The sequence below is a fragment of the Onychomys torridus genome, chromosome 20 (assembly GCF_903995425.1).
Source record: "Onychomys torridus chromosome 20, mOncTor1.1, whole genome shotgun sequence".
Taxonomy (NCBI): domain Eukaryota; kingdom Metazoa; phylum Chordata; class Mammalia; order Rodentia; family Cricetidae; genus Onychomys; species Onychomys torridus.
In genome coordinates, this window is record NC_050462.1 from 35,196,270 (window position 1) to 35,217,298 (window position 21,029).

The window sequence follows — 21,029 nt, forward strand, 5'->3', positions numbered from 1 at the left end:
ACATTCATACAGACACATTCATGCTTATGTGTGCAAATACACACACACACACACACACACACACACACACACACACACCCCTTAGGAACTGTCAGGAGGATATATGGCATGTGTTTCCTCAGAATGAAAAATCAATTCTGTTTTCTCATCAAATATGCAGAAATGACCTAATCATCCTCAGAAAGAAGGAACTGCACCTACTTCTAATGGATAATAAAAGTCCAGTGTAGAATTTCTTTCCTGAGTTTGACTGATCTTATTTCTGTATGACCTCATTCTATTTCTATGAACATTATTACTGTCTTTTGCTTCATGCCATCCTGTAATAGAGCCAAAGGTACTGTATAAAAACCTACATGCACACCTATCTAGTGATAGTAAATCTTCCACTCATCTTACTATCAGCCTCAAGGCTCCATCCTCCAAATGTTTTATATTAATTACCCTTTGTTTATTTAATTATTATCTAACAGATAATTTAAAAAAATACAGCAGGGATGGGACAATATCTCAGTAAGTCAAGATGCTGGCCATCACGCCTGATGGCTTGAATTCAGTCCTCAGGACCACGTTGTAAAGGAGAAAACCAACCTCTACAAATGTCCTCTGACCTCTTCATATATACCCATGCCCCCACATAAATTAATAATACATGTAAAAAAAAGTTTTAATATCATTTTAAAAATAGAACTGCATTTAGAATTACTCCAGAAATTCATTGCCTTGTTATTACCATGATATTCAAAACCACTTTAACTGCTTTACATTATATAGATAACTTTCACTTTTTGCAAAATTTGACTCCTGCACAACTCTTCTCAATATACTCACCACTTTGTAGTAGAAAAAAATCAAGTAGTATTTTTGTGAATCATGAAAGGACACCTGGGAAGATGTAGCTTCTTAATAAAATTGTTTGAACTTAAAACTTTCTGTTTCCACAGACAGATGCTTTAAGTTAGTGCTGCTGTGTTTGGCATAATTAGATAATTATTTTAGTTCTACCATTTGGTTCGCTTCAGTGTGAATGCTGAGTGGTCGAATATTCTTTCTTTACTAGTAGGAGCTAAAGTCATGGGTAAATGATGCTTTAGTCTGCACAAACACTCCCTTCAGCATTGTGGACTTAAGACTAACACAGGTTCCCAAGAAATAGTCCCCCTGGTAGCCACAACCTACTCTGCTCCACCTCCACTCCATCCATCTTCTACTCAGAGCTTAAGGGACAGATGCCGATGTTGTCTACAAGTAGAAGGAAGGTATGAGACAAAGTGTCGTATTTTCAGTTGTTGGCATTATTAGGTGGATGGGTTCGCCTGGACTCTTTAGAGAAACAAAACCAATAGAAGATGGGGATGTTCATAAATAATGAGATTGATTCTAAGAATTTTGCTCACAGGTTCAGGGTAAGTATCCTAAGAGCTTCGGTCTTCAAGGTGGAGGACGTGCAGGGGCTCAGCGGAACAATTCCAATATGAGTTCAAAGGTCTGAGGGAAAAAAAGGAGGTTATAGTGTAAGTTGTAGCTTGAGTCCAGTTCTGAAGGATTGACTCAAGGACAACCAGGCAGGGAGAGTGAACTCTCTTCTTTCACAGTTTGGAGGAACCCCACCTCCACTGAGAGCAACACTTAACCAAAGATCCTTCTCCAGCTGTCAATCTCATCCAGAAGTCCCACCCCCATAGACACATTAAGAACAAGGCTTAACTAAATATCTTGGTACCCTATGGTCCAGCAAGGTTGACACATGACAGTGAGTTTCAGTATTGTAGGATCAATCTTCATATATTCAGACCTAAGACAAATGATTCCAGAGACACAAAGTTACTACCCAGCTTTTGCAATTTATAGAAGACTTAGTATAAAAAAATGTATTGATCTTATTATGTGGTTGTTTTTATTAGATTTCAATCTAATCTCATTCTAATACTTCACAGTTCTCTTTAGAATTATTATTACTATGACTTTAAGTATATCTTTGCTGTATTAATAAATCTCATTTTGTGTGTCAAGGGAGAGAATATGTACCTGGGTTAGTAGACACTTGGCCTTAGGGAAAGTTGTTAATGCTCTTGAGACAGTTCGCTCATTAGTGAATGATAGTAACTGTACCAACTGCACAGGGTTGTTTCGTTGTTTGTTTATTTTGTTTTGATACAGGATCTACCTATGTAGCTCAGGAAAAGCCTTAAATGAGATCCTCCTGCCTCTGCCCCTGAGTGCCATTAGCTTTATGTGTACACCACCACATCCAGCATGACAGTTTTAAAGGTTAAATAGTCAAGGTTTTCTGTTTGTTTGGTTTTTTTTAGGATTTTTTAAAAATTTATTTTGTATACAGTATTCTGCCTGCATGTATGCCGGCATACCAGAAGAGGGCACCAGATCTCATTGCAGATGGTTATGAGCCACCATGTGGTTGCTGGGAATTTTACTCAGGACCTCTGGAAGAGCAGCCAGTGCTCCTAACCTTTGAGCCATCTCTCTAGCCCCCAGTACTCATGGTTTTAAATGTAAGCACTTGGAGTGACCAGTACATAACAGATGCAATCAAAGTATTTGCTCATCATTATTCATCATGTAAAGCCTGATGCGTCCAAGTTTCATCTTATTCCTTGTATTCTCATGTTCTAATCCCTGGCCCGATGTGGCTGCTGGCTCTGATCTCTCTGTGTTATTGCTTCTTACTCTGTAAGCACTTGGGAAATTCCATAGCAAGTTCTTCAACCACAGCACAAAAAAGAGAACCATGTGTCTCCATTCCAGAGGGAAAGGAGGAGACGGTTCAGATAAGGGATAAATATGATTGGCACATGGGCCTTATGTGTTTTATTGTTGCTCTTTGTATTGGTATCAAAATTAATGCCCACAATTTCTCTAGTCCAACAGCACACTTGACATGGGCATCATGTTTCCAGACACTTGCTGCAACTCCACGTAGATTGACAGCCTAGACATCAAAGAGCAGAACCCTATAAGCCATCGTGCATTTTAATTACATTTCTGTGATGGTTGCTTTTGCCTGACCTGTCATGTGTTTGCTGAGATGCTGATTAACTGCATTGCGTTCCTTAAGGTTTCCCCCCAGACCATCCCTGCTGTGTGACAGAGTACTTTGACTTGGAGTATTTAGGATTCCATACATTTACAAAGCAGAGTTTAGACTGGGCTCAAGCAAAATCCACCTTCTCTTTGAGACAAATGATGAATCCAACATTTGCGATGTTCATTTTCTCATCATGAAGGATATTTTCTGATAGTATTTCCCAGAGGGAGTGGAATCCCTGTTACTTAATGAAATTCTACTATATGTATCACATGAACACATATTGCTATAGGGTAAAAACAAACAGTGCTATTAACCCTTTAATGTAGTAAGTGATGTTTGTAGGGCACATATTAACTTCTCTTATAGCTACCAACTTCTTTGAGATATTATCCAGGTGGGGCTCAACCTCAGAAGATGAAACTATTTCAGAGGAAACAAATGTATGATGCTTGGATCTCATTTGAAATCTTCCACTCTTGGGGAATTGAGAACAGTGTGTGTACATAACTGTAAAATAACACACGGCCTGCCATATGTCAGGAATTAGGTGTGCTTTATTTAAGTATGTATAACATTCATATGGCACATATAAGCATGTTCCTAACACAGAGTTACATTTGCCATGTGGCTTAATGATTTGTTTGAACTGCTAATTACTTTGGACTTTACTTTGAAGATAAAGGCTGATGTGTATGGGGACAGTTAGGAAGACAGGTGGAGTTTAGACTCATTTCCTCTTATCAAGGGATTGATTGTTTGTGGAACCCCTGTATTCCTCAGCTGGAACCCCATGAGACTGCTCTTTCTTATCTCCTTCTTTTTGCTTTTTCCATTTATTGTCATTCTTTGTTATTTTTCTGTTTTCTTCTACCCATTTATCTACCAAAAAGATTTTGGCAAGGAAAGAAAGAAAGGAAAAAAAGGAAAGAGAGAGAGAGAGAGAGAGAGAGAGAGAGAGAGAGAGAGAGAGAGAACAGAGAAAGGGAAGGAAGGGAAAGAAAGAGAGAGAGAAAATAAAAGAAAAAAGAAAGAAATTTAAAGAGGGCTGAAGGTACAGCACAGTGGTATAGAGCTCACTTAGTGTGAGCCTCTCAAAATAAAAACTTTAAAGTCATAGGGACTGTAAAGGCAAGTTTTAGTGCTGAAAAATCAGGAGTAAAAATTCTTCAATGACTTCATCTGTGATGATTAAATTTCTCATGGGGATTAGCTAACAATAACAACTTCTAAAATTTTTGAGTACCTATGCAACAGGAGTTACAGTAGGTACAGGAATAAGCAAGGCAAAGTGACTCTGATCTCATACACACATACACAAAAAGAGTATTAGACGTTGAGGTGAGGTATATAGCAGATGGATGGATATCAAAGCCTCAGAAAGTGAGGTGAGAGAGGTCCTTCTTTCGATTACATCATTAGAATAACTTCCAGGAGGATGGATATTTACCACGAAGTTGGAGAAGAGCAGGATCATACAATACCGTGAAAACTAAGAGAACAAATTTTCCAAGAGGAAAGAGCAATCCATTGTGTCAAGCCGCTGCTGAGAAAGTCAGGGATGTACAGCCATCTAGTGCATGTGGCTCTATAAGGCGATCTTAACAGGACTGGTTCCTTTTCAGTCTTGGGACACTGTCAGATGAGTGATGAATGCAATGCAGATAATGTTAAGGTCCAGGTTATGGCTGGTTAGATTGGGAACACCTGTGTGAATAGTTCTCAGAAACCAACTTTTTTTTTTTTCTCAACAAAGGAAAAGAGCAACATCTAACAAAGAGAGTCATACCGTATGGTTTTATTTCCTAGAACTCTTGCACATGTTTGTATACTGGCAGAAATAATCCACTAGTGGTGGAGAAAACGACGACACAGGAAAGAAGCAGAAGAAAGTTCTTGAGAACAGGACATGGGATGGGAGCCTAAGTGATGAGATTTGTTTGTGATAAGAATAAGAAATATGTTTCTTGCAGCACCGAGAGACCATCACAGCCACAGATTCCCAGAGAAGACAGTGCTTGCCCACATCGGAAATTCATGACATGTTTGCTGAGTGAATCTAGTGGGTATCCAAACCCAAACCAAGGAAACAGTATGAACCAAAGACACAGAGCACATGGAGGAGGAGTACAGAGTGGACAGGAAAATTTGGAGAGTGGTGTGACTTACTCATGCTCCTTGATTAGCTGTTGCTTGACCCGCAGTAGTGTGTCTTTATGATCCTAATCAGACATCCTGATTTTTCTTACTCAAACTATAGTTTTTAATTTGATAGCATAGCCTACGTGGCATCTAGTTAATTTGGTTTTAGGCTTATTTGATATCTATTGTATTCCCTTAATAATGTAAGGCTCAAATGGAAAAAAAAATGTTTCCTACCTTACTAATTCATTTTTAGTTGTGTGGAAGGGCATCTAATTCATTTATCTAGGCCTGCAATTTCCCTTAGTTTCCAGGATTATTTTTAGCACTGATAAAATTACTGATTATATTAAATCAAAAGAGGGATTTTCAGACTACATATCGATTTCACCTTAAAGGCAAAGGTGCTAATTGGCATTTGGCAAGATCTAATTCATGGTTATATACACAATGTTTGCTTACATGACTACAAAATTACAAATTAACCAAAAAATATTGTCTACTCTGATGAGGTTTGTAAACACTTACTTCTATTATATTTGGCAGGGGGTCAAGAGGAACAAAAGACAGATTATCTGTTAATAAAGATCTACAAAATATATTTTGGACATACAGAAATTACAAGAGTTATTTTGAAGATTTGTTGCTTAGTATTTAACCTCCCCAGAATCTCAGACACCCAGAAGTATTAAAAAATCAAATTCTGCACAGAATATACATAAATAAGATGATTTTTGAAAACCAAGGGTGTTTTAGAATAGGGTGATGGTTTTCCTGATGGCAATGAATCCTGTGACTTTGCCTCTGCCTTTGGAATAATAAAATGATAAATTTTAAAGGTCTCATATATAGCTCTAGTTCAAACGCAATGCAAACAGAAATGGTAGTTATACGCATTCTAATGGAGTGTATGAATAATGAATGATGAGACTATATTTTATCACACAGTAATAAAAGTTGAAAATAATACACTCAGAGGAATTTTGATGAGCTAATAAGAAACATATAAATTTACCCTCACACATTTATGGAATAAGAGATGATATCATTTATTCTAGCGATATTGTGAAGTTTTCATTCATGTCTTGTTAAAAAGCCATCTTTAGCTGAGTCTCATTTCTTCTTATGTTCTGAAGCTGTTCCAATATCCTAACAATTCAATTGAACTTTCCTTAGACTTCAAAAACTATTTGATCATAGTTATTATTTAAAAGGTTTTTCTGGACTGGCGAGACGGCTCTGTGAATAAAGCATTTGTCAAACAAGCATGTGAACCAGAATTCAGATCCTTCAGAGGCAGAGGACAGAGGACCACTGGGGCAAGATGGCTAGCTGGGCTAGTGGGAATAAGGTGGAGAGAGATTAAAAAGGACATCCAGGTTAACCTTAGGGCTTCTGCTTGCACAGGTATAAACATGCACATGCATCTGAAAGACATGTGCACACATACTATGTGCAAAAAGAAAGAAGAGAGAAGGAAGGGAGGGAGGGAGGGAGAAAGGGAGAGAGGGAGGGAGGGAGGGAGGGAGGGACGGAGGGAGGGAGGGAGGGACGGAGGGAGGGACGGAGGGAGGGACGGAGGGAGGAAAGGAGGAAGGATTTTTGGTTAGGGGATAGAAGACCTAATTTAAGAGCATAGTGAAGGGGGCTCTGGATGAATGTAATTTAAACTGCAAGGCTAATCAGAAACAGCAAACCAGTTGAAAAGTGACTAAGAGAATAGCATTTTAGAGTCTGTAACATCCCCAAAGTCAAAAGAAACTCTTATTGCCCTACTCATTACAGCATGGCCATAAGACTTCCCTCTCTGCTACCTGCCTCCATAGTGCCCCTGCACGCCCACTCCCACAGTGCCCCTGCACGCCCACTCCCACAGTGTTCTTGTGTACCTATTCTTGCCAGACATCTGGTCATCTTCAATGTTCCCACTCTGATATTTCTTGGGAATCCCTTACCAGCACCGACATTTCCTTTAGTTTCATATAGCATGTGCTGAGGAGAGGTTTTCTATTCTTTTTCCTCAGGAGCCTCTAGTGCCTAGGAAATCACCATAGTTGTTAACAGTGGTGATGGCATCCTGTGGCTGTGTCAGCTTTCAGGATTGGTGGCGATGCCCTTGATATCTGCACCAATGATGCTGCTGAGGCCCCAGATGCGTGGTACATCACTGGTGAAGCTGTGTTCTTGGGCACCAGTGGCAGGAGATCCTTCTCCTGCCTCCCCCATGACATTAACATGTATTCCTTTATGTATGCACAAAATAGCAAAAGAGCATGGCAGTCTAGAGTTGTATAGGGCATGTGTGTGTGTGCACACATTTCAATTTCATTGCATGGAGTTCTGCCACAAGTTTTGACCTGCTTCCTCATTTCTGCCTGTTTCCTTCCAGGCTCTTGTCCTTCAATTCCCCCCTTAGAGACCTATCCCTCACCTCTGCTAGGGAAGGTTCTTTCATGAGAAACTCCTTCACCATTACTAGACATGAGGCTATTTTTTTTTCTAGCTCACAAGTCTTTGGTTCTGGCAGATCATTCTGAATCTGCACATGGACAGACCATTATTTCAAGGGATGCACATAGTCATATCCATCCAATGTGTTGGAAAATACAGAGCTGGAGGAATGTCTCCGTGGTTAAGAGCACCTGCTGCTCTTGCAGAGGACCCTAGTTCCATTCGAGGCATCCATACCGGGTGCAGGCTCACAACCTTTGAGCAGGTACAGTAGATAATACATCCTGGGTAGGAAGTGTTAAGAGAAAACATTCAAGGAGAAGGACAGGGCCAGACAAGACAATACTTTAAAACAATCTGGTTAAGAAGACATCTGCAAAAGCAGTGTTTTAGCGGAAATCTGAATTGAGTGAGACACTGAGACCCACAGTTTCTAACAGTGAGGCCACCAGTGCAAAGGCCTGTAGCTAGAGCGGCCTAAGTGTGTAGGAAGGGAAGAGTGGAATAAGGGACTGAGGGGGGGGTTCTTCAGTTAAAGCGCTTGCTATACAATCAGAAGACCCTAAGTTCAGATCCCTAAAATCCGTGTAAACACTGGGTAGATGTGGCACCCTATTTATAACCTAAGTTTTGGAAGGCAGATCTCTAGAGCAAACTGGCTAGCTCCACCAGCCTTCTGCGGCTGCTCTGGGTTTGACTGATAGACTGTTTCTCAAAGAATATGGTGGAAGATGTGTTGGGGGAAGGCTTCTAATGGTAACCTCTGACCTTCACATGCACACGTGCACTCAGCATGCACGTGCACCTATACATGTACAAACACACATGCACACATGTACATACACACATGCTCTCATACCACACAGATACACACAAGAAAAGAGAAAAAAAAATACTGGAAATGAAGAGAAACGGTCAAGATGGAGGCGGGGAGCTGCTAAGACAGGGCTCGAATGGGGCCGTGTCAGATTCTAATTTTACCCTGAGATACCCCCCAGGGAGTTTTAAGATAGTACTGACATGATCTAATTTGTGATTTAAAAAAAAAAAAAAAAGTCACTTTGTGCAGAGGCAAAAGGAAGCTGGAAGCAGAGGCGCCAATGAGAAGCCTGCCACTCTGATCCAATGATGGAATTGGGGTCGCAGTGGGGTAGGTTGCTGGAAGGGATTTTGCGGTGACTATTGTTCCAAAGCAGGACAGATTTCAGTTACCAATAGTAGGACATAAAAAAGAAAGAAAGAAGGATATTGTGGGGTTTTTGTTTGTTTGTTTGTTTGTTTTATTTTGGGAGTTTTGTTTCTTTCTTTCTTTCTTTCATTCATTCATTCATTCATTCATTCATTCATTCATTACTTGAGCACTGCAAGACTTACCATGCCAGTTAGAACGAGGAAGAGAAAAGCAGGAGCGAAGGAGCATTAAGCCTGACATCTAAATGGGCGTGTCGGTCCCCCATTGGATGGGCAAGTCTTGAGTTCTCAGGGAGGAGTTCTGGTTAGTTCGCGACTGTGGTTTGGAGAAAAAGAAGAGGCTAAGGACCGAACACTGGGCTCTCCAGCGTATAAGAACTTGGAAGACGAAGAGGGAAAATAAGAGGTGAAAAGAAGTGTCGAAGGGGAAGCAAGGCAGAGAGAGAGTTAGGGCTTGGAGCCTAGCACGGAAAGACCATCAAAAGGGAGGAATTGTCTGTGAGGGGACACGCAGATGCTGGGTCAACAGGATGAGGACTGAACACTGAACACTGGAGGTCGCGACTCACATTTGATTTCTTGGCAGCCAGTGCCATAGCCAGTACTTAGGAACTGCTCCAAAGCAGAGTCCTCACATGGGCCTCACCAATTCCTCACTTGCAGGTAAAAAGTTTAAAAACACGAGATAAAAGCTTGCATCTCTCCCCTTACTTTGTACCTGTTTCCTTTCCTGTGGAGCAAGTAGCCTGCTCAATTCTGTACATGGCATGCTAATCACTCAGAGAGCCTAAATACCAATGACACCCAATAGATTATCTCACCTCACTCAATCCTAAAGGCACAAAGATTCAAGTAACTGAGAGGTCTGAATATCAGCTTTTACAATGTCATGTTCCAGACCCAGAAAAGGGTATCTGCAATGATTACAGACTTCCTGCTGAGCCTGCCCTGGCTTTGGACTCCAGGAACAGCAGAGCCTGACAGGTCACCCCATGAGACTATCCCTCAGGCAGGGGCAATCATGTCAGTAAAACTGCATTGGCCCCGCCCCCAGGCTAGCTTGCAGAGCCGGAACTGAGACTATGAACAACCAGGCCACAGTCTAACCAAGGCTGCTTATTATGAGACCTCCCCTCTCCCACTGCCCCAATTCTTCTTCTGTTTAAACCTAAATCTTCACCAACTGGCCATTTTGTTAAAATCCTTTCCTGCTGTTTTCCTATTAGTTTTTCTGGTTTGTCTTGGGGCAAATGGCTGGGCCTGACATGTTGGAAGCCCAAGCATCAGGTCTTTCTGGCTTAGGACTCTGGCAGACAGGGAAATAAATCAAAACAATAAATGATGCAATGTTTTCTCTTGGAAAGGGGTAGCTGGATGAGAAAACCTTTTGGTGTGTGCAGCTTTAGATGGGTTTTTGGTTTTTGGTTTTTAATCAGTCTCCACACTAGCCCAGACTGGCCTAGAGCTCACTGTTTTTCCTTCATTTCGCTCACAGATTCTCCTGCCTCTGCTTCCCATGGGCTGAGCTTATGTGTATATGCCACTGAGCCCCAAAAGCTTTGTTTTAGTATGAAGAGGATCTCAGGACATCTGATGTACACCAGAAAAATCTAGTAGCCAGGGGCAAATTAATGATAGAAGAGAGAGAACTAGCCAACAGTTACCTCCCATTGGCATGCGACTGATGTTCCTTAAAATTTCCTCTGATTTTTTTAAAATAAAATTTAGCCAGTAAAAATCTTAATACTTAGTGTTTATTCACTGAACTCATTTCATTAAGATCCATTTTCAGGTGGAGAATTATTGGATCAAAGATCATGAACATTTAATAGTATTGGGAGTGCTCTGGTTCTCTTGAAAATTTAATTTACCTTACTACCAGGAATGTATAAATAATTAAGTTTTATTGAAGTCTTAGGAGAGTTATGCCGGGTATCTTTATGTCATAGTTTGGTGGGATCCTCAAAGTGTTTAGATACTCTTATCCTATGAGTAGAATGATGTTAGAGGACTTTATAGACAAAGAATATGTTTTCATTTCCTTTTTTGTAGCTTAATTGCTTTCAAACTAAATAGTAATAATTATAACAATCATTTATTTTGAGATATGTATTAAACCCAAATGGTATGGTAGGGGGAAAATTAGTTTTTGAATCAGACCAGCATATATCTGAATCTCCAACTCATGACTTGGGCTTCTTATCAGTCACTTTAATTTCCTCTTCAATACATATGTGAATATTAATCTCTGTTTCCTAAGTCATAAAGAGAGGTAAAATTAGATATCTGTAAGACCCCTGTTAGCCAGTGGGAAAATTATTCATGAACATATCATCACTTTTAAAAGAACTTTTTTTTTCTCTGAAAAGATCTTATAAACACACTATTTTCTTTTAAAGGCAAATTTTTTCTCGTGCAACATACCTTGTCCACAGTTCATAAAATTCTCGTTTTACAGTTTTGCTAACTACCACGGGGGTGGGGTGAGGTGGGGGGAATCATGAATTTCAATGCTAGTCGATTGTCGAAACAGCAAGCACCTGGAAGGTCTCCTGGGAAAGCCCAGGCTGTGGCTGCAGACCAGGGATCCGCAGTGTCTCTAGAAATAGTAGCAGCCAGTTAGCTCCAGGTGACTAAAGGAGGCGTCAGCTCGGCTCCCAAGGCTTTATGATTAGTCCAACTTGCAACGGTGAGGGAGTAGCAGGAAAATTACAAATGGAAGTCGGATGCATCACAACACTCAGTCAGGTGCCAATCCGGTAAGAAAATCCATCGGGATGGATGGCGGGTGGTCTGGGCGATGCCGCGAGGTTGCCAGCGTAAACACTGACTGGTATTTCTGTCTGTGGCTGTTTAAGTGAGTCAGCAGAGAACCTTCTTATTCTCGGAGAAACAGATTTGGCCCCTTAAGTCTGAAGCAGGGGGGAAAAAAAGACCTTATGCAGTTACTCAGTGCCTCTTTACAGTAATGAGTCACTGTCCTCCTGAGTCTCCTGCAAAACTGACAACCACCCCCAAAGAATGGAATTACAAATGCATCCATTTGAACAGAACCCAAAAAAGTTTCATAAAAGATAGTAAGGGAAGCAGTTGCTTTCTCTGTTTTGTTCAGTGTATTTCCCACACTGGCATTTGGGGAAAGATGATCGTTTGTATGATAATTGGAAAAGGAAAGGAAGGGTTACAGTGAACTAAGCCAGGAAATCTAGACATTTTTACAGAGAGGGCATCTGGGCCCCCACCTTTACATGCAGGCTTCACTAAAACTCCGGTCAGTCTTTTCTGGTGTGATCTAGTAAGGAGGCTGATGAGTAAAAGTTTTTTATTTGAGATGCCCCTGCCGAGTTCTCATCTTGAATGGTAGTTGCGCTGTTTTCCTTCGGTGAACCAAGAACCTTGGCTTTTAAGTTTTGTATGTAGCTCTTATAATAATTTTGGCCCTAATTAAAAATTCTTTATGACTTCATTAGTTCGTCTGCATAGAAACCAATATTCTCAGGTAAAGAGGCTCTCACAAAATGTTTACACAGAGATTTGTTTCAAACTGTATTTATTGACTTCCCACTGTGTTCTTGGTACGACGTGCAGGGTCTGGGCCTACAGAGATGGTAAAATGGGAATTTAGTTTGGACGTCTAAAATAGTATCAGTGTTTCTGATATTGGCACGAAGTTATGGACAAACTTTGATTCTATCTGTGGTCCTTAGGATAAATAACAATGTAAAAAATAATGTAGTTTGTATTTCCATCCATCATTATAATAAAATTGGATTGACTTCCTGTCTGATTCAATATTGCAGAGAACCATCATCCGGAATAGCCCAGATAAATCATTTGACTTGAGAAATCAAGCTCCATTTCTTATAAAATACTGGGCTGCCGGATTTTTTTTTTTTTTAAGTAGATCTCTAGTATGAAACCTGAGCAGATAATAATGTAAAATGAGGGCCAGAATTTCAAAGTAGCATTGGAGGTTTAGCAGCTAAGTTTCAGACTAAGGAAAAGGAAGGGAGTTTTCAATGATTTTCTTTTAGTGTCTAGCATACACATACACACATTTATTTATATATATATATTTAATATGAAGAGGGTTTACTTTCTGTTTAAAACTCTTACTTACTAGATAGTAAAGCTCCAAAGAAGGTGTATCTTTTTAATTTCTTATACCAGAATATACCTTCCCCTACAGCTTCCACAATCTTCCAATTTGTTTTTTAAATGATCACCATGAATCACTGTTAATAACTGATGTGGAACTGTACAGTATAAAATTAACCATTTCTATCTTTAGCTGTAATAAGGAAGAACATACTATATATAGCCTCTTTAGTTTTTTTTTTTTTGAACAATTCATTTGCTTTGATAGGACAATTTGATAATTAAATCACAGATAGAGCAATTCTAATAAACATCACTGCCTCAGTCCTACTAAAAGGGAAAAAAAGTCTCACTGTAAAATTTAAGAAGTACCAGGATGAAACTGGCACAGTCATGCTGTGTATAAAAGGTTCGTTGCAAACAACGACACTCAGAATCCTGCTTTGCTAGACATGAGATGTCTCTGAAAGTGCTCATCACTGAAATAACACATTGTGGGAAAATTATATGGTTATTATGATGTTGCCATCTCCTTCCGCAGATGAAAGAACCATGGGCATACTAAAACGTATTCCACACTCTATCTTTATTCACTTTAAGTTATGCAGAAAATTGTTAATGCCTACTGTGACAGGAAAATCATCAAGATTACCAAGGACATTCAACCACAGCATTTTTAGTTGCATCTTAAAAACACATGCCAATAAACCACACTTCATTTTTATCACGTTTCTTGGAGAATTGTGCAGCTCACCAGATGAGGGGAAGCAGAGTCCTATTACACCCACTGAAGTGAAACATAAACTCCTCCGTGGTGGGAATCAAAAGAAACATGTGACATCCATGCATGCAGGGTTAGACTCCAAACCACTCAGATGGTGTTTCAAAGCTTGTGTGGTCTCCTCTCTTTGCAAAGCTCAAGCTTTTATATGTGATCACTTGCAAGTCTGGAAATAATATACCCCTGTTGTCTGAATACTGGAACATTAAAAAAAAAAAAAAAAGGAGAGATAACCATCTGACACTTTTATTCATATCAAATAAAGCCCTAGTGGCCAGTATACATTAATAATTTCTTCGTTTTAATATGGTATCTATATATTTGGTGACTTAAAACAGCTTTAGTTTATGTCTAGAAAGCAAGTTCTCTAGGGGATTTAAGGCTTGTAATTTTGCCTTTGGATGTCTATTTCTAAGCAGTTCTAGACACCATTTAGACATGAGTCTCATTTTCACTGGTATTGGAGGTAGGGGTGACACGTCTCATTTGTCCTTTCAGGTGCGCTCTGTGAGTGAAGCACTCAGAGCAGTGATAGAGATTTGTTACCGTTTGTTTATTCACTTGTCTGATGTTTTGTCCTTTTGTTATGTCAGGGTTTTGGTGGTTGGTTGGTTGACTGAAACAGAGTCTCCGCTATGTGGCCCTAGCTGGCCTGGAACTTGCTATGTCGATCAGGCTAGCCTTGAACTCACAGAGATCCTTCTTTGCTGAGATCAAAGCCATGCACCACCTCACCTGTCAAGTTTTATTATCTTGCTGGGAGTCATTGTAGCAACCTGAATGTGTCCGGCCTCGTTTTTCCAACAACATTGGCCAGTGCACTGTTTTTCCTGCCTGGACCCAATTTGAGCCACCTTCCGCTCACACTCTGGCTGCCATCTTCGGGGCCCGGAGTGAGAAATGCTGAAGGAAGAAGAGAAGAAGAAACCACCCGAGGGAGACTGAAAGAGAACACAAGGAATAGCAATAGGTGAAAGTAACAACACGGAAGAAGAAACAGAATGGGGGGGGAGGAAAGTAGAAATTTGTTGACTGCAACATAAAATAATGAGACCTGAAAAGTCTGTTGAAGCAAGGCACTTGCTGTTACATTCACTTACTGTACCCAGGATACAGTTACCATGGTTAAGTCACAGCTTTTCTTCCATCTTGAACTTTATGTTAAGCCTCTATTTTCTTCAATTCCTCTCTCTCTCTCTCTCTCTCTCTCTCTCTCTCTCTCTCTCTCTCTCTCTGTGTGTGTGTGTGTGTGTGTGTGTGTGTAAATATTCTACAAGTTTAAATAAATGCAAACGCAAAATCACAATGCACAAGAATGGACATATCCTAAGAACGTGCAGTATAAATTCTGTAATTTAAGTAAGCTTTTTCTCCTCCAGTGAATATGCACTCAGAAGGTCAAGGTTGTCATCACTTGGTGATTTTTTTTTTAAAAATAACTTATTATGATGGTAATGCCTATTATAACTACATAAACTTTAGATTTTGGAAAAATGTATATGAAAGGTCTAACTAATAAATTGAGGAGATCTTTGGAGGCAAAAGAGAGAAGCTTATCGCAGGAACAGGTAAGTTAAAAAGGCCACTAATTAAGAGGTGAAATTGAAACGGAGGAGAGAGATTAATGAAATAAAGAGGAAACTAGGTTATAAAGGGCTTTCCAAATGAATCAGCTAAGGGATTCTAACCTAAGTTGCTAAATTTGGCTGCTTTTTTTTTTAATTGGCATTTAATTTGCAGTGGTAGAAAAAGAAGCAAGAAGAGCATAAATTTAAGTCAAGGGTTATAAAGAATCTTCCATACCCTGGGGCTGAACTGGGTGGAGAGTGAAGGGAGGCAGAGAGTCTGAAGTCAGAAGACCTTCTTAAAGCCTGATATTCTGACTCAAACATAAAACAAAATACATCATTTTTGTAGAAATGAAATAATTTGACTATTCTGTTTTCTTCTTTTCGGATTGCCTGGTTGACTTTTGGCTAGAACTCACTGATACATGTAAAAATCGGTCAACAGAAACACTGCCAACACAATCAGGTCACTTCCTGCCCTGATATTATTAATCGTTCTACTAAATAAGCCTTAGGCCTCCATTTGATCAACAAAGTCACTACTCTATTTCTCTTTGTTCTGAATACCCAGAGAAGTCGCTCACCAAATGAGTTGTTTTCAATGTTAATATACACTGAATTCATATTGGTAAAAGCTAAGTTTACTGGGACCTTCCATCTGCTGGTTCTAGCTGTTTCTCTATCTAAATTTGTATGTGTCTCTCATAGTTTCATGTTATTCTCATAACAAAGAATGCACACATCACCCCCATTTGATAGATAAAGAAAGTGGGGTTCCTGAAGAGTTAGAATTCAACAGAGATTACCCACTCCAGTTTGAGTCCATGTCTTCCTCATCATTCTGTGTTCATAACTATAATTTGTTGATGCAGAAAAATTCTTATTTGGTATTCGCTCATCTACTGCAGCTTCTAAACATGCAAACATAATTATTTGTTAAATTATCCTGTCAATACAGTAATTTCAAGAGCAAACTAGACAAAAATTTCTAAATGTGTCAACACAAAAGTCAGAGACTCCTGAATATTGTCCCTATCCCAAGTCTAACCTTTAACAAACAAGAAATTTGAATAATGTCTTCTCACTCACTGCCAATCATTACTTCATCACAAATTGTCTTACTAAATAACAAAGAATTACTTTGTTTTGTCTTTTTATGTATGTGCATGTGTGTCTGCCTGCGTCAGGGCACGTGCATGTGAATACAGGTGTTCACAGAGGCCAGAAGAGGATGTTGGATTTTCTGGAACTGGCAACACAAGCAGTTGTGAGCCACTGGATGTGGGTGCTGGGAACTGAACTCCAGTCCTAGATATCTCCTTAGCCTCCAAATAAATTGATTTTGTGACCCATAACTACAATAAAAAGTGTATACACATAACCAAAACATAGAAATCCCATTAAGGTGGCATGGAAATTGTTTTCAAAATGTCTCAACTCCACTACCGTTATCTATTGTGTTAAAGGGGTAGTTCATCATTAGTCTGGGGATCTTGAGAAGACAGATGAAGCCATCTGGGATACTATTGCTTAATTATAAACATCAAAATACAGCTGGGATGAGAGGCAGTGTTCCTGGATGCTCACCACCCTATTTTTGTCCTTTTGTTCTAGACATAACTTGTTCTTAACTTCATCTGCCTGTATTAGTTAAGTTTATGCTACTGTAGTAAAACACTATGACCAAAGGTAACTTGGGGAGGAAAGGGCTTATTTCATCTAATATTAGTAGGTAATAAGGCCATCATGGAGGGAAGTCAGGGAAAGAATTCCAGGCAGAAGCCTGGAGGTGGGATCTGAAGTAGATTATATGGAGGGATGCTGCTTACTGACTTGCTTGCTACGACTTGCTCAGCCTGCTTTCTTACACCACCCAGGACCACCAGTCCAGGGATGGCATCACGTATAGTAGGCTAGACTCTCTCACATCAATCATTAATCAATAAGTTACCCTACGGGGTAGATTGCCTGCTTGTCTACAGGCAATCTGATGGAAGTATTTTCTCAGTTGAGGTTCCTTTTCTCAGATGACTCTATCTTGTCCAGGTTGACAAAAAATACTAACCAGAACATACACCTACTCTAACTACACTAATAAATCAAAATGGATTTAACATCTACTGAACATCAGAAATACATGCAATTGTGCATGAAGTGTTCATATGGCCTCCCAGTGGCTCAGAAACCACATTTGAGCACCACCGCCTGAAGCTCACAATTGCTTTCTAGCCAACAATTCCTGTAGCCTTTCCATGAGTCACAATTTTCTTCATGAATACATGTGGCTGTAATGACAAACTACTTTTGGAAACGCTATCCCTGACTTCTGTATCCCCACACACTGATTTCCTTCAGCCTCTTTTCCTCAGGATATTCCTGTGTTGAGCCCAAGGCAAACTAACAAAGAACATTTATAGAGCACTTAGGGGCTGATTTGGATCAGACCTTTTATTCTGGATCAGTGAGAAGTGATGTGTGAGTCCATGATGCAGTGTTTATATTTGAGTAGACCAAGAGACAGCACCACCCTTCTCCTCCAAGACTCTAAAGGACAGAGGATGCAGCAGATGCTTGTTGATAGTATGATAGAAACATGACAGAAGGGTATGATAAGGATATTTTCCTGTGACTCTATCTTCTTAGAAAGATGCACTCACCAGTCACAAGCAGCACTGGTCAACTATAGCCCTCTTCTGTGAAAATAGCATATGTGTGTAAGCAGTAGCAAATGACAAACAGAGTGAGGACATAGGACTGAGTGTCAACTCTAAGATGCTTCAAATGAATGGATGTTTTCTGCTCAGTTCAACAACAGACACAACAGGAAAACTGTTTTGGAAATCACTTGCCAATGCAAAACCTAACTAAATACAGAAGTCCAGTGCCTGAGAATGGAGTCAGGAATAGAGACACATTAAGTCTAAGAAGTGGGTGCTTATCATAGACTTCTTTATGGCTATTGGAAGACAGCCTTTCTCTCAGGGATTTTAGAGATTTGGTACCCAATTTTTTCCCTCTGTAGTGTTACTTTGTGTTACTATAACACATACTAAAGATAATCAACTTCTGCAAGATAAACAACTTTTGCAAGTTTTGCTCCACAGTCAGTTGGCCTGTTGCTTTGGGGTCTTTGGAAAGGTGGTATAATATAGAAGAGGCATGTAACAGATTGATTTACTTAAAACATGGAAACAGTAAGCAAAGAAAGACAAGGGGCTAGAGCTTGGGTACTTCCGCCAAGGGCACCCCAGCTTGATCTAACTTCCTCCCACTAGGTTCCACTTCTTAAGGCTCAGGACCGAGTCATCAAGTCATTAGCAGGTGGCCTTTGGGGGACATTTCAGATCCAAACTCATGCACATAGTAACTGTTTGAATGACTGGCTGCTATAGAATGTCTTAACACTCATTGAGAATTTCCATTACTCCTTGAGATGGAAAACTTTAATCACAGAAATGATCAAGAGGGCTCAGAATTCTTGCTAAAATATACCTTAAGCTCCTTTATGGTAACTTTAAAACTAAGCTGTAAACTTATTATTGCCTTGAAATTTTCTGTTTTATCTCAATTGAGCCTGCTTGCAACAGTATGGAAGGAACTATATGTTTCCAGCACCTATTCACAAAGACATAAGTGGCATATATCCACTAACTCCAGGAAGTCCCACTCCTGATCTGTTTGAAATAAAACTGTCATTTGGCTAGGAATCCCTCCTTTTCTCCAGATTTGCACTCACATTCTGTCTGGCATGTATTAGAACCCCAAATATACATCTATTTATTTAATCTATATTTTAGCATCACATTTTATGGAGTAATAGTCAGAAGTCTATGTGTGCATGCTCTGTGGAATCAATCCAAGTCTTCCAGACAAGCAGAAATCAGAGGCAAATTATTCAAATGTTTGCTGCAATGAGCCAGAGGATTCCAATTTCAGCTGATTACCTCTGGGCATTTAGTTGGGTCATTCACATTTCTGGTTCAAAAGCACAGCTTTTACCATCTTACAAAGTTGTTTTGTTGAGTGATTTTAATCTTGAGTTCCTATTTCACTTCCCTTTTGAGACCTTAATACTGTTTCCACAGTTACAAGCCTCTGTTAATCATGGCCCTGGGAATTGAGCTCTCACGGGTTTACACAACCCCCTTGTCTCTCAGTTCCCAGGGTTGATTGCAGCTCCAAATCCTTCCCTTGGGGACCAGAGACATTGCCTGCCTACTCAGTCTGCCTGACAAACACTTTGGGCAAGCCAGAACTCAATGGCTCCTCACCAGCGTTTCAGGAACACTAGCTGAGGTTTCTACCTTTAGTCGTGCAGAGGAAAGAAGTAGACAGCTATGATATAGTCTATGAGATTTAGCAACAGCTTCCATATGCTGGTAGTGTAGATGTCAGGGTTTGGGAGCAAAGGAAGTCTCTGTTGTAGAGAGCTATCATGTAGACTGAGTTCTAGTAGGTAGATACAGGAATTATGCTTAAAACTATAGACTAACTATAAACTGGAAAACCATCACTAATATCTAAATCCACTGGTCCTTGAAGGCTTAGCTGAAGTTTTATTTTCTATATTAAATTGTTTTTGGCATATGAGAAATAAGCTATTAAAAACACAGCAAATGATAGACAGATACACACATCATTAGATGAGTTTTTAATATTTTATTCTTTATGTGCATATGTGTTTATCTGTGTCAGAGTATCTGAACATGAGTGACATGCACACCAAGGCCAGAAGAGGGCATCCAATTCTCTGAAGCTAGAGTCACAGGTGATTCTAAAGTGCCTGATTTGAATGCTGGGAACTGGGTTCCTTTGCAAAAGCAGTACATGCCTTTAACTGTTGAGCCAGCTGCCATTAGATGATTTTTATGCCATAAAGAATTACTTTCTGAAAGGAGAGGGTCACATCTTATTAAGACAGAAAACAGAAACCCAAGTCCAGCAGAAACTATTGTGACAAGTCAAGGAGTGAATCCCCGAGGGAAAAATCCTTTTCAACTGTTCTGTAGTCTTCAATGTCTTCTTTCAGCTTACCCAGGCATTGACATTACCTTTACCTAGAATGAGCTCAAGATTGCACACCACCTTTAAATAAAAGTATTCTACTAACTGCCATGCCTGACCACCCAAAGAGCTCTCCAAGAACAGCTCTTCTCAGGGACTCTTGTCCCAGCAAGTGCACACCAACCATCTCATTGTAAGAAGATACCTTTCACAGTCTGAGAATTCAAACTGATTTTTCGTTGTTAAAGGCTCCATGATTGGACTTGGCTGCACCTACAGTTTGTATTGACTTAAAGCAAGAGACACATGCAGAAATGTTGAGGTTCTTCGTTAATTCCCTGGGTAAAACCTAGCAATTTCTTTTCTAAGAATTCCGACTTTCTCCTATTTGTAGTCTAATTTTTGTCCCCTTGAGATTCTTACGTTAGAGTTCTAACTCCCCGATACCAAGAATATGAGTTTATTGAGAAGTAGGGTCATGGTAAGTATAAGTCAATAATGGCATCCTAGAGTAGGGAAGGTTCCTGATTCAATATGACCAGCCCTTATAAAAGAGGAAAATTGTGACACTACTATTCTTAGGGGAGAGAGACAGAGAAGACAAACACGGGATGCTACAGGCAAAGACTAGAGCTGCAGGGTACGCAATATCAGACATTACCCCAAACCATGGAAACCAGAAGACATAGGGAAGATTCTCCCCTGGAGATAATTGAGGGAACATGGCCCTACTGATACCTTGATCTAA

The 21,029-nt window shown here is 39.9% G+C and overlaps 1 protein-coding gene across 2 annotated transcripts in view; it reads left to right on the forward strand.

Moving 5' to 3' along the window:
* The window catches only part of Ptprr (protein tyrosine phosphatase receptor type R), a 234,697-nt gene that overhangs the window by 104,687 nt on the left and 108,981 nt on the right, over nucleotides 1-21,029 (forward strand). The window contains exon 1 of one of the 2 annotated variants that reach the window (XM_036170116.1): nucleotides 11,444-11,589. The exons of the other annotated variant lie outside the window; for it this stretch is intronic. Within the exon in view, the coding sequence (XP_036026009.1) occupies nucleotides 11,557-11,589 (33 nt within the window). The 5' untranslated portion in view covers nucleotides 11,444-11,556. Of the gene's footprint in view, nucleotides 1-11,443; nucleotides 11,590-21,029 lie in introns of those variants that run through there. 2 annotated transcript variants of the gene reach the window in all.